This window comes from Alligator sinensis, unplaced genomic scaffold, assembly GCF_000455745.1.
Source record: "Alligator sinensis unplaced genomic scaffold, ASM45574v1 scaffold566_1, whole genome shotgun sequence".
NCBI classification, from domain to species: Eukaryota; Metazoa; Chordata; order Crocodylia; family Alligatoridae; genus Alligator; species Alligator sinensis.
Genome location: NW_005842017.1, coordinates 1,433,102 through 1,452,022, shown reverse-complemented (window position 1 = coordinate 1,452,022; position 18,921 = coordinate 1,433,102). Strand labels below are relative to the sequence as shown.

Here is an 18,921-nt window from a genome sequence, read left to right as displayed (position 1 = left end):
CAAAACCATGTCACAGTCTGAGTTTTCCTGAGATAGAGAAACTGAGAGGTGCTGCTGGGCACATGCCAGAAAGTAGCTACATGACATTTTTCTGGCATGTAGCCAGCACGGAGCAGGAGTCAGCAGGAGGCTGGGTTTGATAAAAGTGCTCCAGAACACTGTCTGGTTAAGGTGTAGACAAGACCTAAGGTCCCAGCCTGGCAAAAATGTGCAAGCCTGTTTAAAAACAGGCATATAATTAGCAACAGTGATTGCTACTGGATTGCTTCTCTGCTAAAGACTAAGCATGTTCTGTGCAGAATCAAGGCCTAAAGCAGAGAAATAATCTGATTATTGTTCTGTAAGAAAGGAAACCATAACATTGGTGTAAAAGGACTAATAGAACTAAAAGAATTTATTTATATAATGCTAGGTTGACCCATTACAAACATGCCTGCCTCGACTGAATTTTTTTAGATCATTGACATGATAATTGGGAAAATGAATAAGCATATTTTAGTTGCTTGGTTTATTAAGATGTTTGAGCTAACTAAAGACAGTGAGGGAAGTTTCTGCTACAATATATATTTGGGAATATGTGATAGGGGCTGTTAATTGCCTGTTGCAAATGTATAACAAACTAGATTGCAAAGTGAGAACCCATTCGGTGAACAGTCAACCAACCAACTAGGGTGTCTCCTCAAAGAATGAGACACTGGGTACAAGATACTGGTTGGGTTTGGAAGTGTTCTTTATCTTGAAAAAATGTTTGTGTTTGTATTTGTGTTTTGCAAGTCCTGAAGGTATGAGCTAGAAATGGAACATTTCCTAGCCAAAAGGCTTTGGCATCTGTGGGCTTGTGGGTCTTGCACTGCCTTCCAACTCAGAGTTCAGGCCCTTAAGCACATCCCCGTCTGCAGCCTCCCTCCCCAGGCCCCAGGATCACTGGCTCCTTACCTTGCCTCCATGTCCATGGGAATGCTTCTTTTGCTTTTTCTTATGCTTTTTATGATGCCCATGATGACCACCCGAGGGACAATAACCAGGAGGAACGGGCTGACATCCTGGTCCCCCAGGCATCATGCCTTGGGGTCCATGAGGGTGGTGTCCATGTGGGTGGTGTCCATGAGGATGGGGGTGGGGTCCACCAGGCCCAGGATGCATGCCTGGGGGTCCACAAGGTGGAGGAGGGTAGCCAGAACCAGGATAGCCTGGGACTGGGCATGCTGGCATGCCAGGCCCTGGATAAGGGCCAGGATATGATCCAGGAGGAGTGGGGTAAGGCTGCATGTTGGGTGGTGGCATCCCACCAGGGGTTCCTGCCAGAAAAATGGGGAAAAAAAATGAAGAACATGAGAGAGCCAGACACCTTCACCCCTTTCCTCTGGCAGCATCTCCGCAATGCAATGAGAACTCCATGCAGCATTTCCCTAGCGCTGGACAGCAGGGTCCTCTAGCACAGGCAAGCTCTTCCCAGTGCACAGTGCCCCTTAGAAACAACCTAAGGGGACCTGGTTCCTCCTGTGCTCCCCTGAGCCCATACAGAAGTCTCTGCCTTGTTGGGAATAAAAGCACTGTGTGATTCTCAGAGACAGCAAAGAACTGTGACCCTGAGCTTTCTAATGAACCTGCCTAATGAACAGCAAGGAACAATAATGCAGTTAATGCTGCAATCACTTAGGGCCAAACTGGCCCACACCACCACGTGTTAATAGGTGCACTGTTCCCAGTCTCAGTAGGCCTGCCTGCTCCTTACAGATTGAGCCCAGAAGCAGATTGGAGAACCTCATCCTTGACTATTAAGCCTTGAAGGTTAAAAACACTTTCACTTAATCATGAAATAGCCTGATGCTGCAGTCCTTACCCAGGCATGTCTCCCTGTGATAGCCATTTCTGGCCCAGAGGTCAACGTTTATTTTGCCCCCCCACCACCACCACCACTTTAAACCAAACCCAGAGCTAGGGAGAACTTGGCCTGTGGTGCAGACCTTCCCAGGTACCACGTCCCCAGCTCAGACAGGGCCTCACCTGCATTAGGATTCCACATTCCAGATGCGTCCAGCACCACTCACCTGTGAAGCAAAGATACACAGGGTTAGAAATTTTCTCTTCTCAGCTCTCCGTAGGTCCCCATTTATCCACCTCAAGCACTTGGAGAAGGTCTCTGCCCCAGCAAAGCAAACTCACTGGAGATCTCTGTCATCCAGGAGGCAGACACAGCATTGCCCATCATGCAGCCTGCTTCTCCATGGACTAAGACAGTGCATCGCTTTCAGGATGTTTTTGTAGTTTCATTCACACATGGGAAGGCATTAGTGTGACCAGCCACCATCACCTGCCACTCACACGACAGCCCCTGTGGCCCATGCTGCTCCTATCACAAACTGTTCTCCCCTTTGTACCCCACAATGGGACCTCCCTATAGAACTGGGAAGAGCAGCCATGGAGGCTTCTCCCGTGCTCCCCCCTCCCTGGCCCCAGCCTATCCCCCTGTTTCCTCCTCCTCTTGGACACCTCAGGCAGATGAGAGCTCTCCCTTGGAACCAGCTCCAGCACATCCTCCAGGCAGGCAGGAGATGGCAGCTCATACCAGCTTCTCCCAGGTGCACAAAGAGGAGGGGTGCTGCTTCTGTGGCTTTGCATGCATATACATAAATGCACACACACACACACACACAGGCCCTTCTCATCCCCTTCCCCCTCCTAGATTTGAGTCCCTACTCTGCCAGGGGCCAGCTGTGTGCCCCAAAGCACTTCTCTGACACATTGTTTCTAACATTATCATTATCATCATTACTGGAGGGACCTGATTGCAGTTGGCATCTCTAGGCAGTGGAATAACCAGGGTGGGGTACACCAGGGCAGATGCCTGGGCACTGATTTGGGGTAAGCATGTGGAAAAAAAATAGTTGCCACCACAGCTGGACAATCACAATTGCAGCAGCAGTGGCAACTGGAGGGTGTGTGGCAGATGCCCCCAGTGCCCTGCCATGGTATGCCTCTGTTTCTTGGGCATCGTTTCATAGTAGCTAGGGTCAGGTGGGACCTGAACAGATCATCTAGCCTGCCCCCCTGCCACAGGCAGGAATGAATGCTGGGTTCACAAGACCCCAGACAGGTGATTGTTCAACCTCCTCTTGAATTTGCCCAAGGTAGGGGCGAGGACCACTTCCCTGGGAAGTTGGTCCCAGATTTTGGCCACCCTAACTGTAAAATATTGCCTTCTGATCTCTAACCTATACCTATTCTCTATCAGTTTATTACCATTGTTCCTCGTCACCCCAGGTGGTGCTGGGGAGAAAAGGGCTCTACCTATTTGATGTTGATCTCCCCTGATGAGTTTGTAGGCAGCCACCAGGTTCCCCCTCAGCCTCCTCTTGCCGAGGCTGAACAGGTTCAGGTCCCTCAGTCTCTCCTCATAGGACCTGTCCCGCTGCCCGCTCACCAAGAGGGTGGCTCTCCTCTGAACCCACTCCAGGCTGGCCACATCCCTTTTAAAGTGCGGTGCCCGGTACTGGACGCAGTACTCCAACTGAGGCCTGACCAAAGTTGCGTAGAGGGGGAGGATCACCTCTCTGGACCAGCTTGAGATGCATCTTTGGGGAACTCCCCAGCCTGTATGTATGCTGTGGATTCCTTCTCCCAAGGTGCAGCACCCTGCATTTGTCTACGTTGAACTCCATCCAGTTCTCATCTGCCCACTTTTGTAGTCTGTCTAAATCTAGTTGCAGCCTCTCTCTCTCTTCAAGTGTGTCCACATCTTAGTGGACACAGCAAACTTGGACAACGTGCTTTCAACCCCCTTGTCCAAGTCACTGATGAAGATGTTAAACAGTGCAGGCCCGAGGACCAAGCCCTGGGGAACTCTACTGCTCACATCTCACCAGGTTGAATACGACCCGTCCACCACTACTCTCTGGGTGCACCCCATCAGCCAATTTTTTACCCATCCAACTGTGTAGGCATCAATGCCACAGTCGCTTAATTTATTGATGAGGATGGGGTGAGAGACAGTGCCAAAGGCCTTCTTAAAGTCTAGAAAGACTACGTCCACGGCGACACCATCATCCAAGGATTTAGTTACCTGGTCATAAAAGTGAATCAGGTTAGTCAGGCAGGACCTGCCTTTGATGAACCCATGCTGGTTGCCCCCGAGCATGATCTCCCCTGCTGGCCCCCCACAAATGTGATCCTTGATGATTCTCTTCAAGATCTTCCCGAGCACCGTGGTGAGTCTTATGGGCCTATAGTTACTTGGGTCCTTCTTTCTCCCTTTCTTGAAAATTGGGACCACATTAGCCAGTTTCCAATCCCCCGGCACCTGGCCAGATGATCACAAATGCTCATACAGCCGGGCCAAGGGCTACGCAATGACCCCTGCCAGCTCTTTTGATACATGTCCCAGTAAACATAACCACCCAACGCTGGCCGGGAAGGTCTTTCCCATGGCCTCAGCATGAAACCAAGTCAGGGGTCTCAGGTCAGGAAAGAATTTTTCCCCCAGGTCAGACTGGCAAGGACTATGGGGGTTTTAGTCTTCCTCTGTAGCAGGACCTGACTTTCTTCCCAATTCCCTGGGCATAAAATTTCCTGCTCTTACAATGTCTGTGCCCTTTCCCTTGTTCTTCACCTACAACAGGTGGTGGGGGATTTTGTGTCTCCTTTTTTAGCTCAGAGTACCTTTGTGGCTGAGAGGAGCCCGGAGTGAAGAGCATGTGGGCCTATTCAGACAAAAGGTTGCCCGCAAATGTGGAGAACTGGCTTTGATGGCCCAGGAGCACAATAGAGACCAACCTGCTGCTATTGGCCTCAAAGGACAAGCTTTCTCTAACTTCCAGCAAGACAGAACAAGATTAGTCCAAAGGCACCAGCACGGCCGGGGAGTGTTGTGTTACCACCCATTCAGCACCACGTTCACTGCAGGCAGCCTGTTTGTTTTCCTTATCTACCTGCTTGAATGATCAATTGCCCTTGCTCTGACTATTGGGCGCCAGTACCAGCTGTGGCATGGGCACTGCACAACTTTATCTCATGCATGTAGCACACAGCTGCAAATGGCCCATGAGCTGGCACAGAGGAGAAAGCAACACCTGCCTCCCAGTGCTGCTCTACAGCACACTGTAGCACGCCCTCCCCTCCACTCCCCATTGCCAGACAATCACCTTCCTTTCCACAGCTATTCATTCAGGCCTAGAGCAGGGACTCAGGCACCGTATGGAGCAAGTACTGCCCCACCTAGGAGCAGCCCCAAGAGGTGCTGTTGCCCAGCTAATCAGCTGTCACAGCCCAGTCCTGCTTCCACCTTGCTCCTGGAGTTATTTACTCTGACACTGGCCAACAACTAACTCCCCCTCACCCCCACGCTGGCTCAGCTCCTTTAGAAAAGAAGGGCAATGCCTGAAGGCAAGTTGGCTGGGATGAAAGGCAACTAGCTATTCCACTAATGAACCAGGTTTTAACAAAACAATTAAATCCTAATTAAAAATGGGTTTCCCTCAGGGATTATTGCTGCTCTGCTCTGTGTAAGAGTGGCACAATGAACATGTTTAGAGAACAAGGCTCTTCTCTTTCACTCTAAACCCAGCTGGGCTGAACCCATTCCTGATGCAGTTGCACTAATTCCTTTTGGCCTGATGTGTTTGGGATCAGCAGCATTCTGTGTATTGGGTCATAAACAGGCATCGCGTCATTTAATCCTGTCCATAAGATGATCAAGTTCCATCTTGAAAGCAGCCAGGGTTTTGCCTTCCCTACTCTGTTGGGAGGCTGCTCGGGCACCTCACCGCTCTGGTAGCTAGAACCTTCTGATGTCCAAGTCATGGCCAATCTAGACTCATTTCATCTCCAGAAACCATTCATCTTTTACTTAAACAGCTGTTTCTCCTTCCCTTCTTTGCACCTGCCCCAGCTCAAAGTCATCATTCTTAAATAGTGCACTGCCCACAACTGTATCCTATATTTGAAATCAGGCTAACTCTCAATGGGAAGTGCCTTACCTAATACATCAATGGATTAATAACTTTTGGTATTTGGCAAATTCCATTAACACACACCTATTTTCTGTGTCAAGGTCATCATTAAAACATATTGAATAAGATCAGGCCCAACTCAGTCTTTAAACAAACTGTAAAATTGTTGTAAAGTGACACAGATCAGGAGATATTCCAGTGTATTTAGCTCCTGCATCACATAAACAACTCAGATACAGCCTGAGGAAGGGCACTGGATGCTTGAAAGCTCAGCCAACAGCTCTCCCAACTATATAACTGATCCAGCAAAAGATATCACACAGAATCCTTGCCCTTCATACATATTTTTACAGTGAGCCACTTCACTAGGCATAAGCACATTACAGAACAGGGCAGTCTTTCTGCAAAAGCCTTTCTGAAGTCCAAAGCACCAGCATTACTCTCAGCAATCTAACCATATAGCCACCTTAGGTTGAAATCACAATGTTTATCCTGACAGGAAAGCAGCAGTGCTGGTGTTTCATGTGGTATTCTTGGCTTGCCTAGTGATCAGCCAAAAACAGCACTTCGTTGGGCAAGAATGCACCCTGAAAATGCAGACTCCTGCCCTCAAGAGCTTATTATCTAAACAGACAAGATAGGGTTAGGTAGGAGAGCCCTTTGGTGGGAACATCTATGCAAAATGAAGAAGGTGATGGTACCAGTTCCACCATTTCACTTTGCTCTTAGAGTCAAAAGAAGAATGAAGCTCTTTTTTATTCCAACACCAGAGGCACCTCTCAGGATGCCGTTTAACTGTCATATTCCCAAGTCAAACTATAGACAAAATTTGCCCTTTATTAATCTTATTTGTCTGAATATAAATACAAATAAGATTACAAAAGCCAAATTTTGTCTATAGTAAAGAGCAATTTTTGTCTATATGTCTGTACTTATTAAAGTCATATTTGTAATTATATATTCAAAGTCATATTATATATTATATATTCAAATTAATATATAGAGAGATTTATCTCTCCCTGTGTCTCTGCCACTCTCTCTCTCTCTCATATATATAATATGAATTTAACAAGTACAGACATCTATATCCCCCTCCCCCTCAGATACCCACAAATATATATTCTCATTGTTATGAAGGAAAGTTGGGTGAGAAGCAAAATTAATTAAAAGCTTGGAAACATATGCTAGGTAATAGAAAACCATCTACAACACCAGCACTTGGAGCTTACATACCTGGTGGTCCCTGTAGCTGCTCGTCCAAAATAAGCTAAAATCTCAGCACTGAATAAACTGCACGTCTTTTAAACACAACACCTGCCCCAGTCGTGCTTTGGTAGCCAGTCAGGTAGTAGAAAGTGCTGTGACCAAGAGAAGCTGTGGGCAGGGTTATTCCATAAAGCTGTGTAACTGGCTTTTCACCTCTTTCCTTGCTTGTTGCCAGGTACTGTAACCATGAGAGTGTATGATATTGTCAATACTCCCCACCCAGGTGAAGTACGAAGGTCATTTTTGACTGATTACAGCTTGGCCAGAGGCTGGATGTAGGGTGTTGCTTGCATTTATACTCCAAAGTCAGCAGCGATAAAATGATCAGCTGATCGGAATGCGTCAGACAGCATCTACCCAGACTTTGTCATGGCTTGATTCTGCTCCCCCGCTAGTATCAGTGCAAACTCCTCAGTGCAAGCCTCCTCTGGGAGTTGGATTATGTAGGGGGGGTTAAGTGTGTACCACACCTCTGTGGTAGGATAAAGCAACATCAACCATGTGGAAATAAGAGATATGGGCTTCCCTAGGAGTCTGAAAGGAAGAAAACTGACTTCAAAGTAAACTTTTGTGAGAACTCTGTTGGGGTATGACTAGGAAATTCCATACACCTTCTATTCTTTGCTTCTACAATGGCCCCAAGAGGCTGTTCTAGTTTCTATCTGAGGCCAGGCCAAGAACAGCAGCACAAAAATGGGATAGCACCCACGTTCTCCCCTCATTCCTAGCCTCAACTCAGCTTTGGCAGAACAAAGCCCTGACCCCCACATCCTTCAGGCCAGCTCCCGCTTTGTGTAGACACGTCCTTTGTATCAAAGCACCAACTCTGGCCTGGAAAAGGAGGGTCTAGAGCATTTTAGTGCCCAGAATAGGGCACTTGGTGCCTCCCCTCCTCCTACATATGCTTCCCTCCATGGTGGGGTAGTTGGGTTTAGCAAGAAGGAGGCCACCCACTGTCCTCTCCTTGCCAGGACCCTCTCCTTCCCTGCAGACTAGAACTAGCAGTAGCTGGGAGCTGAAACAGGAAAGCACAGGGGGGATTTGGGACTAGAATTAATTAAGGAGAATGTTGTTTGGGGAGCTAGCTGCTCCACTGCACCTGTCAGCTGTGAGAACCCCTGCCACAGGGCCAGAGACACCACACTGCTAGAGCCCCAGCATGTTGGTAACACCTGGGGATGGGCCCACGTGCTGGGGTTGGAAGAGACAGGAGAAGGGGAGGTGTAGGAGGAGTCGGATGCTTGGACAGGGGTGTGTAGTGTTGCCAATTGTACATTGTGTTATTTTAGAAGGAAATGTGTAGCTTTAGTGAGGAAAGCACATGGTTTCTTTACACATTTGAGAGAGGCAGACGGGATTACAGCTACTCAGGGGTGTGGAATACAACTACTGCCCTGGGAGAATTGGCTTCATGGCAGAGCACAGGCAAAGAGTCAGTGATGGTAGATCAATCCCATGTGTTGCATGGCTCATAAATCCATTTGTGTGTCAGTGCCAGGAAAATTATTACAAGGGGAAAACAATGCTTTAAGAGCATTTCAGCTAAGTGCATCTCCTGGAATGAGTGCAAGGTAATCCAACTGAGCCGTGAAGCCAACCAGAGATGTTTCTTGTGTCACCACAGCTTTTATAAAACTCACTTGAACTTGTGCTGGATGTAGGGTAATATACTGTCCCTCTGATATTCAGTCTGGGAGAGGCACCACTGGAAATGCATTGGTAGCTCATATAGGAGCCGATGTGCTCTGTCCTATCCATCTGATTGGCTTCTAGCCAAATAACAGCTGGGTAATACATGCTAAGGGTCTTGTTACACAGTAATTTTAGGTGGCTTCTGGAGCTCTGAGCTCCTAGACTGGCTGCACACTAACACCTTAAAGTACTCACTGTTGGTTTAACGTTATGCTGCTCCAAGGCAGGATTATCTCTACTTCACCTAATGTTGCTCCTGTTCCATTAATTTGTGGCCACTCTCCATAGCTTTTCCACTCAAGTTGAAGCCCTCCAGCATCCAGGAGGCAGAGGGTGAGGAGGAACACTGGGGCACAGTGGGGCTGGGCACAGTATCTCATCTCCTGGGGACATCTGGCAGAGCACACACCATGGTCACTGGAGCGCCTGGTGGCCATGGTACCACCCACACCAGTTCTGCTCCGTTAGGAGCAGACTGAGCCAGTCTGAGCCAGGGGGTGGGGGGAGCTGGCTGCTGAACTGCACCCGGTCCTGATCCTAGCTCCCACTCCTGCCCCTGCTCACCAAGCCTCTAGCTGCAAGTCATATCTGGGCAAGTGAGGGGCAGTCAGATCAGGTTTTTTGCTTTACTGTGTAACCGCTCCACTAAGCCAAATGGCACTAAGCTGATTAACATTTGTTCGGCTTATAGAATAAGGTCAGACAAGGCCCTTAGGTCTATTATTTGCTAACACCCTGACACCTAATGTCCCTACAGCAGAACCCACCCTTTTGTTACTAAGAGTGAATTATTATGCTAACCCATATCACAAAACAATCTGTTATCTGATTGTGGGGGGAGGAGGTGGTGATTTAAACTGATTTGTCTTTCACATGCAGGACTTTCAAACACCCTACCGGTCAGATGATGGCTCAGCATTGGCTCCAAGACCATCCCAAGACACTGACATGCAAAATCACTCCTGCCTGACCTGCAGGAGTTCACAGGGGCCAGCTGGGGAGGACAACTTTCCATAAAACTGTGCGCGTCTTCAGAAGGTTACTATCACCATTGTTATCATCCTATTGCTTATAAAGCCCATGAATCATAATAGCTAAGGCAATGAACATACAGCCTGATAATCCTCCCCATCTATTCCTTCCTCAAAAAATCCCTTTCTGGCTGAAATTTTATCAGAGGAAACATTCAAGGGAAGATGCCTGATATTTGATAGGACAGCTTTGGGAGAGGAGGAGGATTTTCACTCTTAGTGGTGTGTCCCTGAAACCTCTCTCAGAAATAGTGGGGTGCTGAATGTGTTTGTCCTCCACGAGAGTTTGCACCTTGGGCTGCCTAGAAAAGAATGACTGGGCAGAATTACTCCCTCCAGAAGGTTTTCTTGACAGATGGGGAGAGTACACAATGTTTTCCTTCCAAACTCTAGCCCTTGGGCAGGGGTTTTCCACCCATGAAACAGGCTGCAGAGCCTGCCTAGTGGTTTCTAGGACCTTCATGGAATAAAGAGGGAGCTTAGGCCATCTTTGGAAGGATTGGCCCCAGTAGTTTCTTGCTTCATGGCAGCAGTGCTCCACTGAAGTTTTCCTGCTGGGGCTTCCCCAACCGAAAAATCTCCAATAGAGACTTGATTGCCAGAAGATCTTATTCATGGTGGCATCACTTGCACTGAGTGTACTGAAACATCCAAACCTGCATGTCAAGACACCTACTTCCAGCCCCAAAGCTTCTGCTAGGGCACTGGAGGAACCTGTGTGTCTCTGTAATTGTGCATGAAATCATGTATCCTCACCAGAAGCCAGACATGTATGGTTTAAAGAAATAAGATTGTTCTCCCAGAGTCCAGTCATTCCCATTGCTGCAATTCTCTTACCCTCTAAATTGCCTGCTGGAAATAAAGGGCATGATAGACCCTAACAGGCAGGAGGGGAAAGCGGTGTCTCCATTACATAATGCCAACTGCTCTTGGAAACTATGACTTCCCACTTTGGGAGTCTAAGAAGAACACATAAAAAGTTACTCTGTGCTTTCTAAAAAGTGGCAGCAATTCCCCCTGAAGGTAGAGCTGGAACAGCCAAGACAGCGCAGCTCCCAAGACACAGACAGTACCAAAAACTGGCAAGCCAGGCAATAGGCAGGCAAAATGTGCCCCATTAGGCACCTCAGGGTGATTTGAGCTCTCCATCAACCTCCCAGGCAGCCAAGCCCCTCTTCTCTATGGCTGATACATCTGCTCTTGTAGGAGATGATGGATTTTGATGCCGCAAGCACTGACCCAGGAGTTTTGTGCACCTGCCACAGGTTAATGTGTGCAGGGTAAAGGTAAGACAGCCCATAACCCTAGGGGTTGGTTGCATCAGGAAGAGTCTCATTGTGGAGTCTGTCTCACCAGAGATGACATCTGTTGGAACACAAGACAACACAGGAAATGTGACCATTTCACATTTGTATTCTCTGAAATTTAGCCCACCGAAGCCAGGATTCAAGTCTGGCATCTCCCATAGTGAGTATTCTCCTTCATGCTCCCCGGCTCTCGAGCAGTCTCAGCACAAATGCAGCACTACTCTTGGCCTCTTCCAAGAAACTGGAAACTTTTCCATACATCTGTGCACATGAAAGAAAAGTCCATTGTTAGCCTCATCAATGACCACAAAACCATGCTTCTTCACTGCGCTATGCCACAGGACCTCTCCTCTCTCTGGCATGGTGTACAATCAGCTGTGTGCAGCACCCATTTCTGACTGGCTGACTCAAGACATTGGCTTCCAGACCACGTTCCTGCTAGGTCACTTGCATTATGTGGGCGTGGTTCCAAGCCAGTTTCATTGCCAGAGCCTGCAGGACACTCCCAGCCTCAGAAACAAAAGAGCACACTGCAAATCAAGGTCTACTCAGTCACTGCTATGTTAACTGCCTGGCATCAGGCCACAGGCCACAGCCCATAGCAGGTGTAGTTGATACTGAATATGGGTTCCATTGAAACTAATGCTTTGTGTTTTTTGACAAACCCAGCAGTGATGTGACTTGCATGTGGTGTAAACATGGCAAAATGGATTAAAATAAAAACAGAGATTAATGTAACTTGCATGGATGTGGCTTTTAGTGAGTGCACATACCCCATCTAACTTCTCCCCATCTAATCTCTGAGTGAAGCATAGCATGAAACCCCATTTATGGTCAGTGCGGATAAAGCCATGCTCTCTCATACCTTTGTTATGACTCTACCTAATGCTCATTCTTCAGCACTGTCTTCCTTTCACAGGCTTTTGGCTTATGATCATTCCATCACAACTCTTCACGAACACCTAATGACTTAGGAGCCTGTGCTGACCTTCCAGATTTTGGAACACATGCCTTGCCAGAACCTCTTGGGGCACTGAGTCCAGTCCCCTGCTATCACAGGCTCCATATTACACAAGACTGTTCATTAACTGATTAAGCTCTACTTTAAGGTGAGTTAGATTTCTTGCCTCCACTACTTTTGGCTATTTCTCTGACAATGGTTAGAAACTTTGATGGCTAGAAACACTCCTTTGATGGCTAGAGACCTCCTTCTTCTTTCTAGCCTAAATTCATATATGACTAGTTTATACCAACTTGTTCTTGTACCATGTTTTTTCCTTTAGCTTTAAAGGAGGTTTTTCTCCTCCCTGGTGACTTAGCCCCTGATGCATTTGGAGAGAGTAATTGAGTCATCTCACCTTTTTTTTACTAGACTAAACAAGACAAGTGGTTCTAAGCTTCTCTCCTAAGATAGTCTTTCCTGATCATGCTACTTGCTCTTCTTTGCATCTCTTCTAGTTTGATTCATTTTTCTTGAATATGGCAGACAACAATTGTGCACAGTATTCCAGATGAGGTCTCCACAATACTTAGTGTAATGTCACTAATGGTCTCCCATCTCTAGGCAAAACACCTCTCCTGATATATTCTCAGATGATGTTTTCATTTTCAGTGGCTGTATCACATTGATGGTTCATATCCAGCCTATGCTTAACCAAAGCACCCAGGTTTTTTCTGCTCCTCCTCTGTCATTTCTAGATAATAAGCCTTCAGTTTATAACAGAAAGTCTTATTATTGGTCCCCCAGGTCTGTAATTTTGCATTTTGTACTGCAGAACTTCCTCCTATTTCTACTTGGCCAGCCTTCAAAGTCATTCAACTCCATGTCTGATACTCCAGTCTTCCATTACGTGAGTAATGCCTCCTAACTGTGTGCCATCAGTGGATTCCATTAATATTAATTCTTGTGCCCAAGTCACTAATGAAAATGTTAATTCAGATTGCTCCCAAGACCAATTTTTGAGGAACTCCACTAATAGTCCACTTCCATCCCAATAGCTCCCCTTCAGTACAGACCTGTCATCTCTCCCCTCTAGCCAATTCCAATCCACCTTCCAATTCTTGTACCAAGCCCTTCTTCTCCAGTGTAGCTAATACTTTAGAAGCCAAATTACATGACCTAAGAGCCTGAATCCACTTAGGCAGCTTTGAAACTTTTATTCAGTAGCTCAGCAGATTGTCCCTCTTTGCATAACCTGGAACTCATTTCTCTCTTCAGACCACCCCAATTTCAGCTTCCCAGTGAAAGAAGGCCACAGTGCATCTAGCAATTGAGCTGACAACTTGAGAAAAGGTGGCATGTGGAAAAGAGAAAAAACACCTCATGCCCAAGGGGACTTCTGACCCATGCAGTGGAACCAATGTGAGGGGCCTGCCTCTGAGGGACTGGATAGGAATAGCTTACCAGATCCCAGGGAAATAAACTGCACGTGCCAGATACCCCAAGTAACAAAAGTATGAGAAGCATTAAACATAACATTTTAGCCCTGGTCTGGATTTCTGACTGGTGTGAAGCATTTTAATATCAGGAGCCCACTGGGGCAATAATGCTGGGCTGCAAGACTCCAATAAAAAGGCCATTGTTTTATCAGGGTGTTGCATAGCTTTGCAAAGGCTGGTTTGATTTGTTGGAATATCTTTACTGCACATCTCTTCAGGTCTCCAGCCTGTAAGAACCTAGCAATAGTACTCCTGATCCCTTGGTCACAATGGAAGGAAGGAGATCTCATCATCAGCAGCAGGTGGAAAGAAGGATGTAGTGCGCAGCCTATAAGCAAACCTTCCTAAGCCGTGGGAAGATAACATGAGGGGCATGTGTGCACGACACTTTAAAGTAGGTTAAATGCTTTTGCACCACTTTAATGGTGTTGGTGTTTGCACGTGTCGGCAGCATATTGTGCATTAATAGTAGCCATTGTAGGAAATTCGGAGGCGTAATGCACCTTAAATGACTTGGGGTGCAGCAACTAAAATTCCCCCGAGGAGTTTTAGTTTGTTGCCCTGCAGCTGTGGAATGAAGCACCAGGCTCCGTGCAGCTCAGGGGCTCCGCAGAAAGCCTGTGCAGGCAGCCTGGCAGCAGCCAGCCCAAGAAAAGGCAGGCTCTACCCAAGAAAAGCGGCGAGCCTGATCTTTTTTTCCCCTGGAGCCTGCCTGAGCTGTGCGGGGGCCCGGTGCTTCCCTCTGCAGCTGAGATGCCCCTCAGAACCAGCAGAGCTGGGTACCACCGATGCTGCAGAGAGAAACACCAGCCACCCCTGCAGCCCAGGGACTGCTCCACCTGCCAGCAGCTTGCTCGTAAGTAAGTTTGGATGTGTGCACAACATGGGGGTTTAAAGGGTTTAAAGGACCCTAAATTGAAGTGGTGTTTTTAAAAACCCACCGCTTCAATTTAGGGCCCCCATCACATACTGTGAATTAGTCCGCAGACACTCTTGGTGTCCCATGCTGCCTCTCATTCTGGACCCAGAGGCAGCTTCTCCTTACAGCCAAGCCATCTCTCCTTCATTACAGCTACCGAGCCTTTGTGCAAGGTGAAACATCCTCCTTGTACAGGAAATGGAGCCCCTGCTGCATACGCTTTTACAGGGAATTCTAGCCTGTATTTCAACCCCACTTGCCATCTCAGTAATCATATCCTTTCCTCGCACAGAACGTGGGCTGGACTTATGTGACACATTCAGGAGTCACTACATCTCCTTATTGCATGCATTCAGTTAGAAGTGAAGGGAACCAGAAGTCTTACTTACCATTTTCTTAAACTCCTCATCTGTTATATCTTTGAGATTGATCATTACGTTGAAATAGGCACCAAACACTCCAGCTTCTAAAGCTTTAGCTGCCACCTAAAGGCAAATTTAAATTGTACTTAAGAAGACTTAATGTCTATTTTTAATCCCTTCTCCATCAAGCCAGAGCTGCATTTAATTTAAGCCTTTATGGAAAAGCTTTTAATGCTATAAATTGGAATTAAGTTATTTTTAACTTTAATGGTATGACACCAATTTATGCCCACAGAGGGCCTCATGATGTCATTTACCTCTTTCCATCTGTAGATCTTCAAATTTGGAGAGAACATCATTGTTTTAATTTTACAGATGGAGAAACCAAGGCAAAGGGAAGTTATGGTGAAGGTGGAAAGGGGTAACAAGTTTTGGGTAGTGGACCCAGCAAGTATTTAGGCAACTAAAATAAGTGGCCAAGTTTGAAAATGTTGGCTAAGATGACTCACCCAAAATTAAACAAAAAGTCAGTGGCAGCATTTCTGACTCTCATACTGGTACTGTACTCTGGGCCACTGGACCAGGCTGACTCATGTTAGCATGGGGTTTGGGAGAACCTTCGGGGAGCTACTGACATGGAAGATCGAAAGTGTATGTGTGGCTATGCATATGCTTGGGGGTGGGGAGGGGCCAGTTTAATTAGAGCGGTTCTCAGACAGCCGCTCTAATCAAAACAGCTCACTGCCACGTGTATTAAGCCCCTCACATTTTAAAATGGCCACAGGTGCACTTTAACTAAAGCTCATTCCACCAGCTTTAGTTAAAGCACCATGCTGGAGCGTTTGAATTAGAAAGCAGAGCAGACTTGATTAATTGAGTCTGTTCTGACATGTTCTAATTAGAACGTGAACCAGCACATCTAATAAGCAGCCTTTAGTGCCAACACATTTCTCCATCTGCTGGGCACTAGATAACTCAGTAGCCTGCAATATAGGAGACCTTGGTTAAACCCCCTAATCTGCCACAGAGTCTATAGGGGGCTCACACAAGTACTACAGACCATTCTATTTCCTAACAATGGCAGACTCTCACTGTATCCCCTGTTCTTGGGGCTCCAAAGCAGATTTCTTTGAGGCTGCACCAAACTTTTTGAAACACTGCAAAAGATTCCAAGCCCTTTTCTGAGCCCATACCTGAATATCTGATTTACATGCAAGATTCCCATGCCGAGCCATCTCCTTTAAAGTGGGCCACAAGGAATTCACCTTCTCTATCATTGCAAAAGGGACACCTACAGCCTTCTTCAGCCCCTGCTGCATAGCAGCTTCACGCCTGCAAAAGGTAGGTGAACCAGGGGAAAAACATAATCAATGAGTCTAGATCAGGCAAACCGGGCACAACAGTCTGCTGGAGTAACAGAGTATCATAGAAATCAACCTAGCAAAACCAAAAGGCAGACTATGCAAGTTTATATTATTTTACTCACTCAATTAGACTGGCTAGATGGATTTCAGTACATAGAAGTGTACGTCAATCCAAAGTTCACAGTGTCAATATGAGGAAAGATCAATGTAGGACAAACATTCAAAATACAAAATTCTACTCTAAGGAGTCTTCCACACTCTAATCTGGCTCCCTGAGCTCTCTCAGCCCAGGAAAAGGCAGATGTTAGTTTTGCCATATGATACAAAGGTCTCGCATACATATGCACACACACACTTTGGGTGCGTCTACATGTCGCCATATGGCAACTTTGCTATGACACCATGCTTTAGGACTTCCAAAGTAACTGCCTGTACTGTGCTATGCATACAGCGCACGGTTAGATTTCACCTGCACGAAAACAGGGGAGTGCACCTATGGCAACATAGCTGTTGATCATGTGCAGATCCACATGATCGTTACACTGCTGTAGCGCCCTGTATGGCAACATAGCACATCAGTATGTCACCATAGGATGATGTGTAGACGCACCCTTTAAGACATAACCAAAGCCTGTGGGAGCCAAATTCTAGTTCTTCTATAGATTTCAGTAGGTTTGATTCACGACTTCTCACAATACCCACTTTTCTCTTTCTTCAGGGGTGTTCTTAGGCAGCTTCATCGCATCCTGTAGACAGACAAACAAAGTACATTGAAGCAGAGGATGGCAGAGCTGGTTGGTGGGTATAGGAAGCCTAGTTCCGATGCACTACAGTGCCTCACACACCTTGAACCTCTGGCCTTTCTCAAGGGCTTAAGCTCAGGCCGAATCTCTCTGCATGAAGGGTAGGAATGGTTGGATGAGGTCTAGGCATTTGAAGATAAAGCACTCTGTAGTGCCATACCCCACCTTCAATGCTGTAGGGTCATCTGCAACACTGGCACAAATTAGAGCAGCCTGACAGCTGCTCTGAGTCACATAAAGGCTGGGGCTCATACTCATCCTTTAAATGAGGACAGTGCAACTGTCCTACTGATGCTTCCTTCTCCTCTCTCCTATGCTATCAGTAGCTCTGGTGCAGGACATACTTTGCTCCATGGGAAGTGTGACTACACTGTTTCCTGCCTTTACTGACTGTTTACTTTGATGAACGCACATTTCACCCTACTCCCCTCATCCCCAACCCCCTTGGCAAACTGATCTCACAGGGTTGGGGCTGCAGTAGAAGCCTGGCTAGGCAAGAAAGAGAGAACTGGAAAGACCAGCTGTGTAATGACTGCAAACTGCCAGAAAACATTAGAGGCAACCCTGCCACTCCCATTGCCTTTGGCACTGGCACTCAAAGCAAAGTTTGGAGTCAGAGCTGGCAGGACCATACAGGCCACAGAGGGGTTCACCTAAGGCAGCAAATTGAAGAGGATGGCAAAAATGCAGCTGCCCTTTGCTTCACAACAGGCCCTGGCAGATGCAGACAGCTGGAAGCAGGCAGGTGTTAGGTGGTGGATGGGGACAGTGCCAAGGGCAGTGGTGTGGGGCTTCAACCCATCTGCTTGTTTCAGGCCCTGGCCATGCCCTGTGCCTGGGCATACTGATGGGGGAGTCTGCAGGGAACTGCCTCCATCTCCATACGACAGGGTGCAGCCAGGAGTGGGAACCCCATGAGTAAGGAGGTACTTGTGGCGAGCCCCACATGCACGCGCCGGCTCAGTCTGGGTGGAGGAGCCACAGCACAGTCCAGAGTAGCAGCCAGCAGGGTGCACTGGGGGAAGGGGAGCCTGGCCCACCCTGACATGGAGCCTGCAGGGCACCCAGCTGGGCATGCCCACACCTGCCCAGCTGTGTGGGGTGAAAAGCTGGGGTGCTGAAGCTATCGGGGTGCCTGGCTCCCTGCCTGGACTCTGGCTCCCTTACCGGAGTAAGCAGGGCCTCTGCAGGTAGCAGAGCAGGAGGGGCTGGTACTGGCACTGCTGCAGAGGATTTGGGGCAGGGCAGGCAGGACAGTCAGTCAGGAGCATTTTGCCCTGGTAGCAAAAATGCTTTCCCAGAGAGCATTGGCCAGGGCGTGGGAGCACTGCGGCCACTTTTCAGTTGCTGCGCTTGACTGTGGGGGACACCCCCCTCCGTTGTTGAGATTGGCCATGGGGGGACCTCCGCCCCAGTTGCTGACTGGTCACTGGGGGGGCATGTGACCCCCCTGACTAAGGTGGCACCAGTCACCCATGGCTTCACTGGCTTCAGCTGAGCTGCAGGAATCTGTATTAGCTGAGCATCTGGCTCACTGTGTTTGTTATGGTGCCTCTCTGGCTCTATTATTAATACTAATGTGAAAACAGAAACAGGAAGCAATGACTATGTAGACGTTAACAGGCTTGTGCTGTGGCAATGTTTTTACTGGCCTCCATCCAGCTGCCAGAATTTAGCAGAGAGATTGGCAGTATCAGTCACCCACTGAGGCAGGGATAAGTTGGTGTCCTACCCCGGATAACCAATAAGGCAGCGAAAATTTTGCAAAGAATCCCAGATGATATCCTCCC

At 47.6% G+C, this 18,921-nt stretch overlaps 1 protein-coding gene across 2 annotated transcripts in view; it reads right to left on the bottom strand.

Annotated features, from left to right (window-relative positions):
• The window catches only part of FTCD (formimidoyltransferase cyclodeaminase), a 36,756-nt gene that overhangs the window by 1,034 nt on the left and 16,801 nt on the right, over window positions 1-18,921 (bottom strand). For both annotated transcript variants that reach the window (XM_006022065.3, XM_025202238.1), the window contains 6 exons: window positions 17,031-17,074; window positions 16,158-16,296; window positions 14,992-15,087; window positions 7,368-11,505; window positions 2,008-2,051; window positions 937-1,298 (listed from right to left, as the gene is read on the bottom strand). In XM_006022065.3, coding sequence (XP_006022127.1) covers window positions 11,419-11,505; window positions 14,992-15,087; window positions 16,158-16,296; window positions 17,031-17,074 — 366 coding nt within the window. In that variant the 3' untranslated portion in view covers window positions 937-1,298; window positions 2,008-2,051; window positions 7,368-11,418. The remainder of the gene's footprint in view (window positions 1-936; window positions 1,299-2,007; window positions 2,052-7,367; window positions 11,506-14,991; window positions 15,088-16,157; window positions 16,297-17,030; window positions 17,075-18,921) is intronic.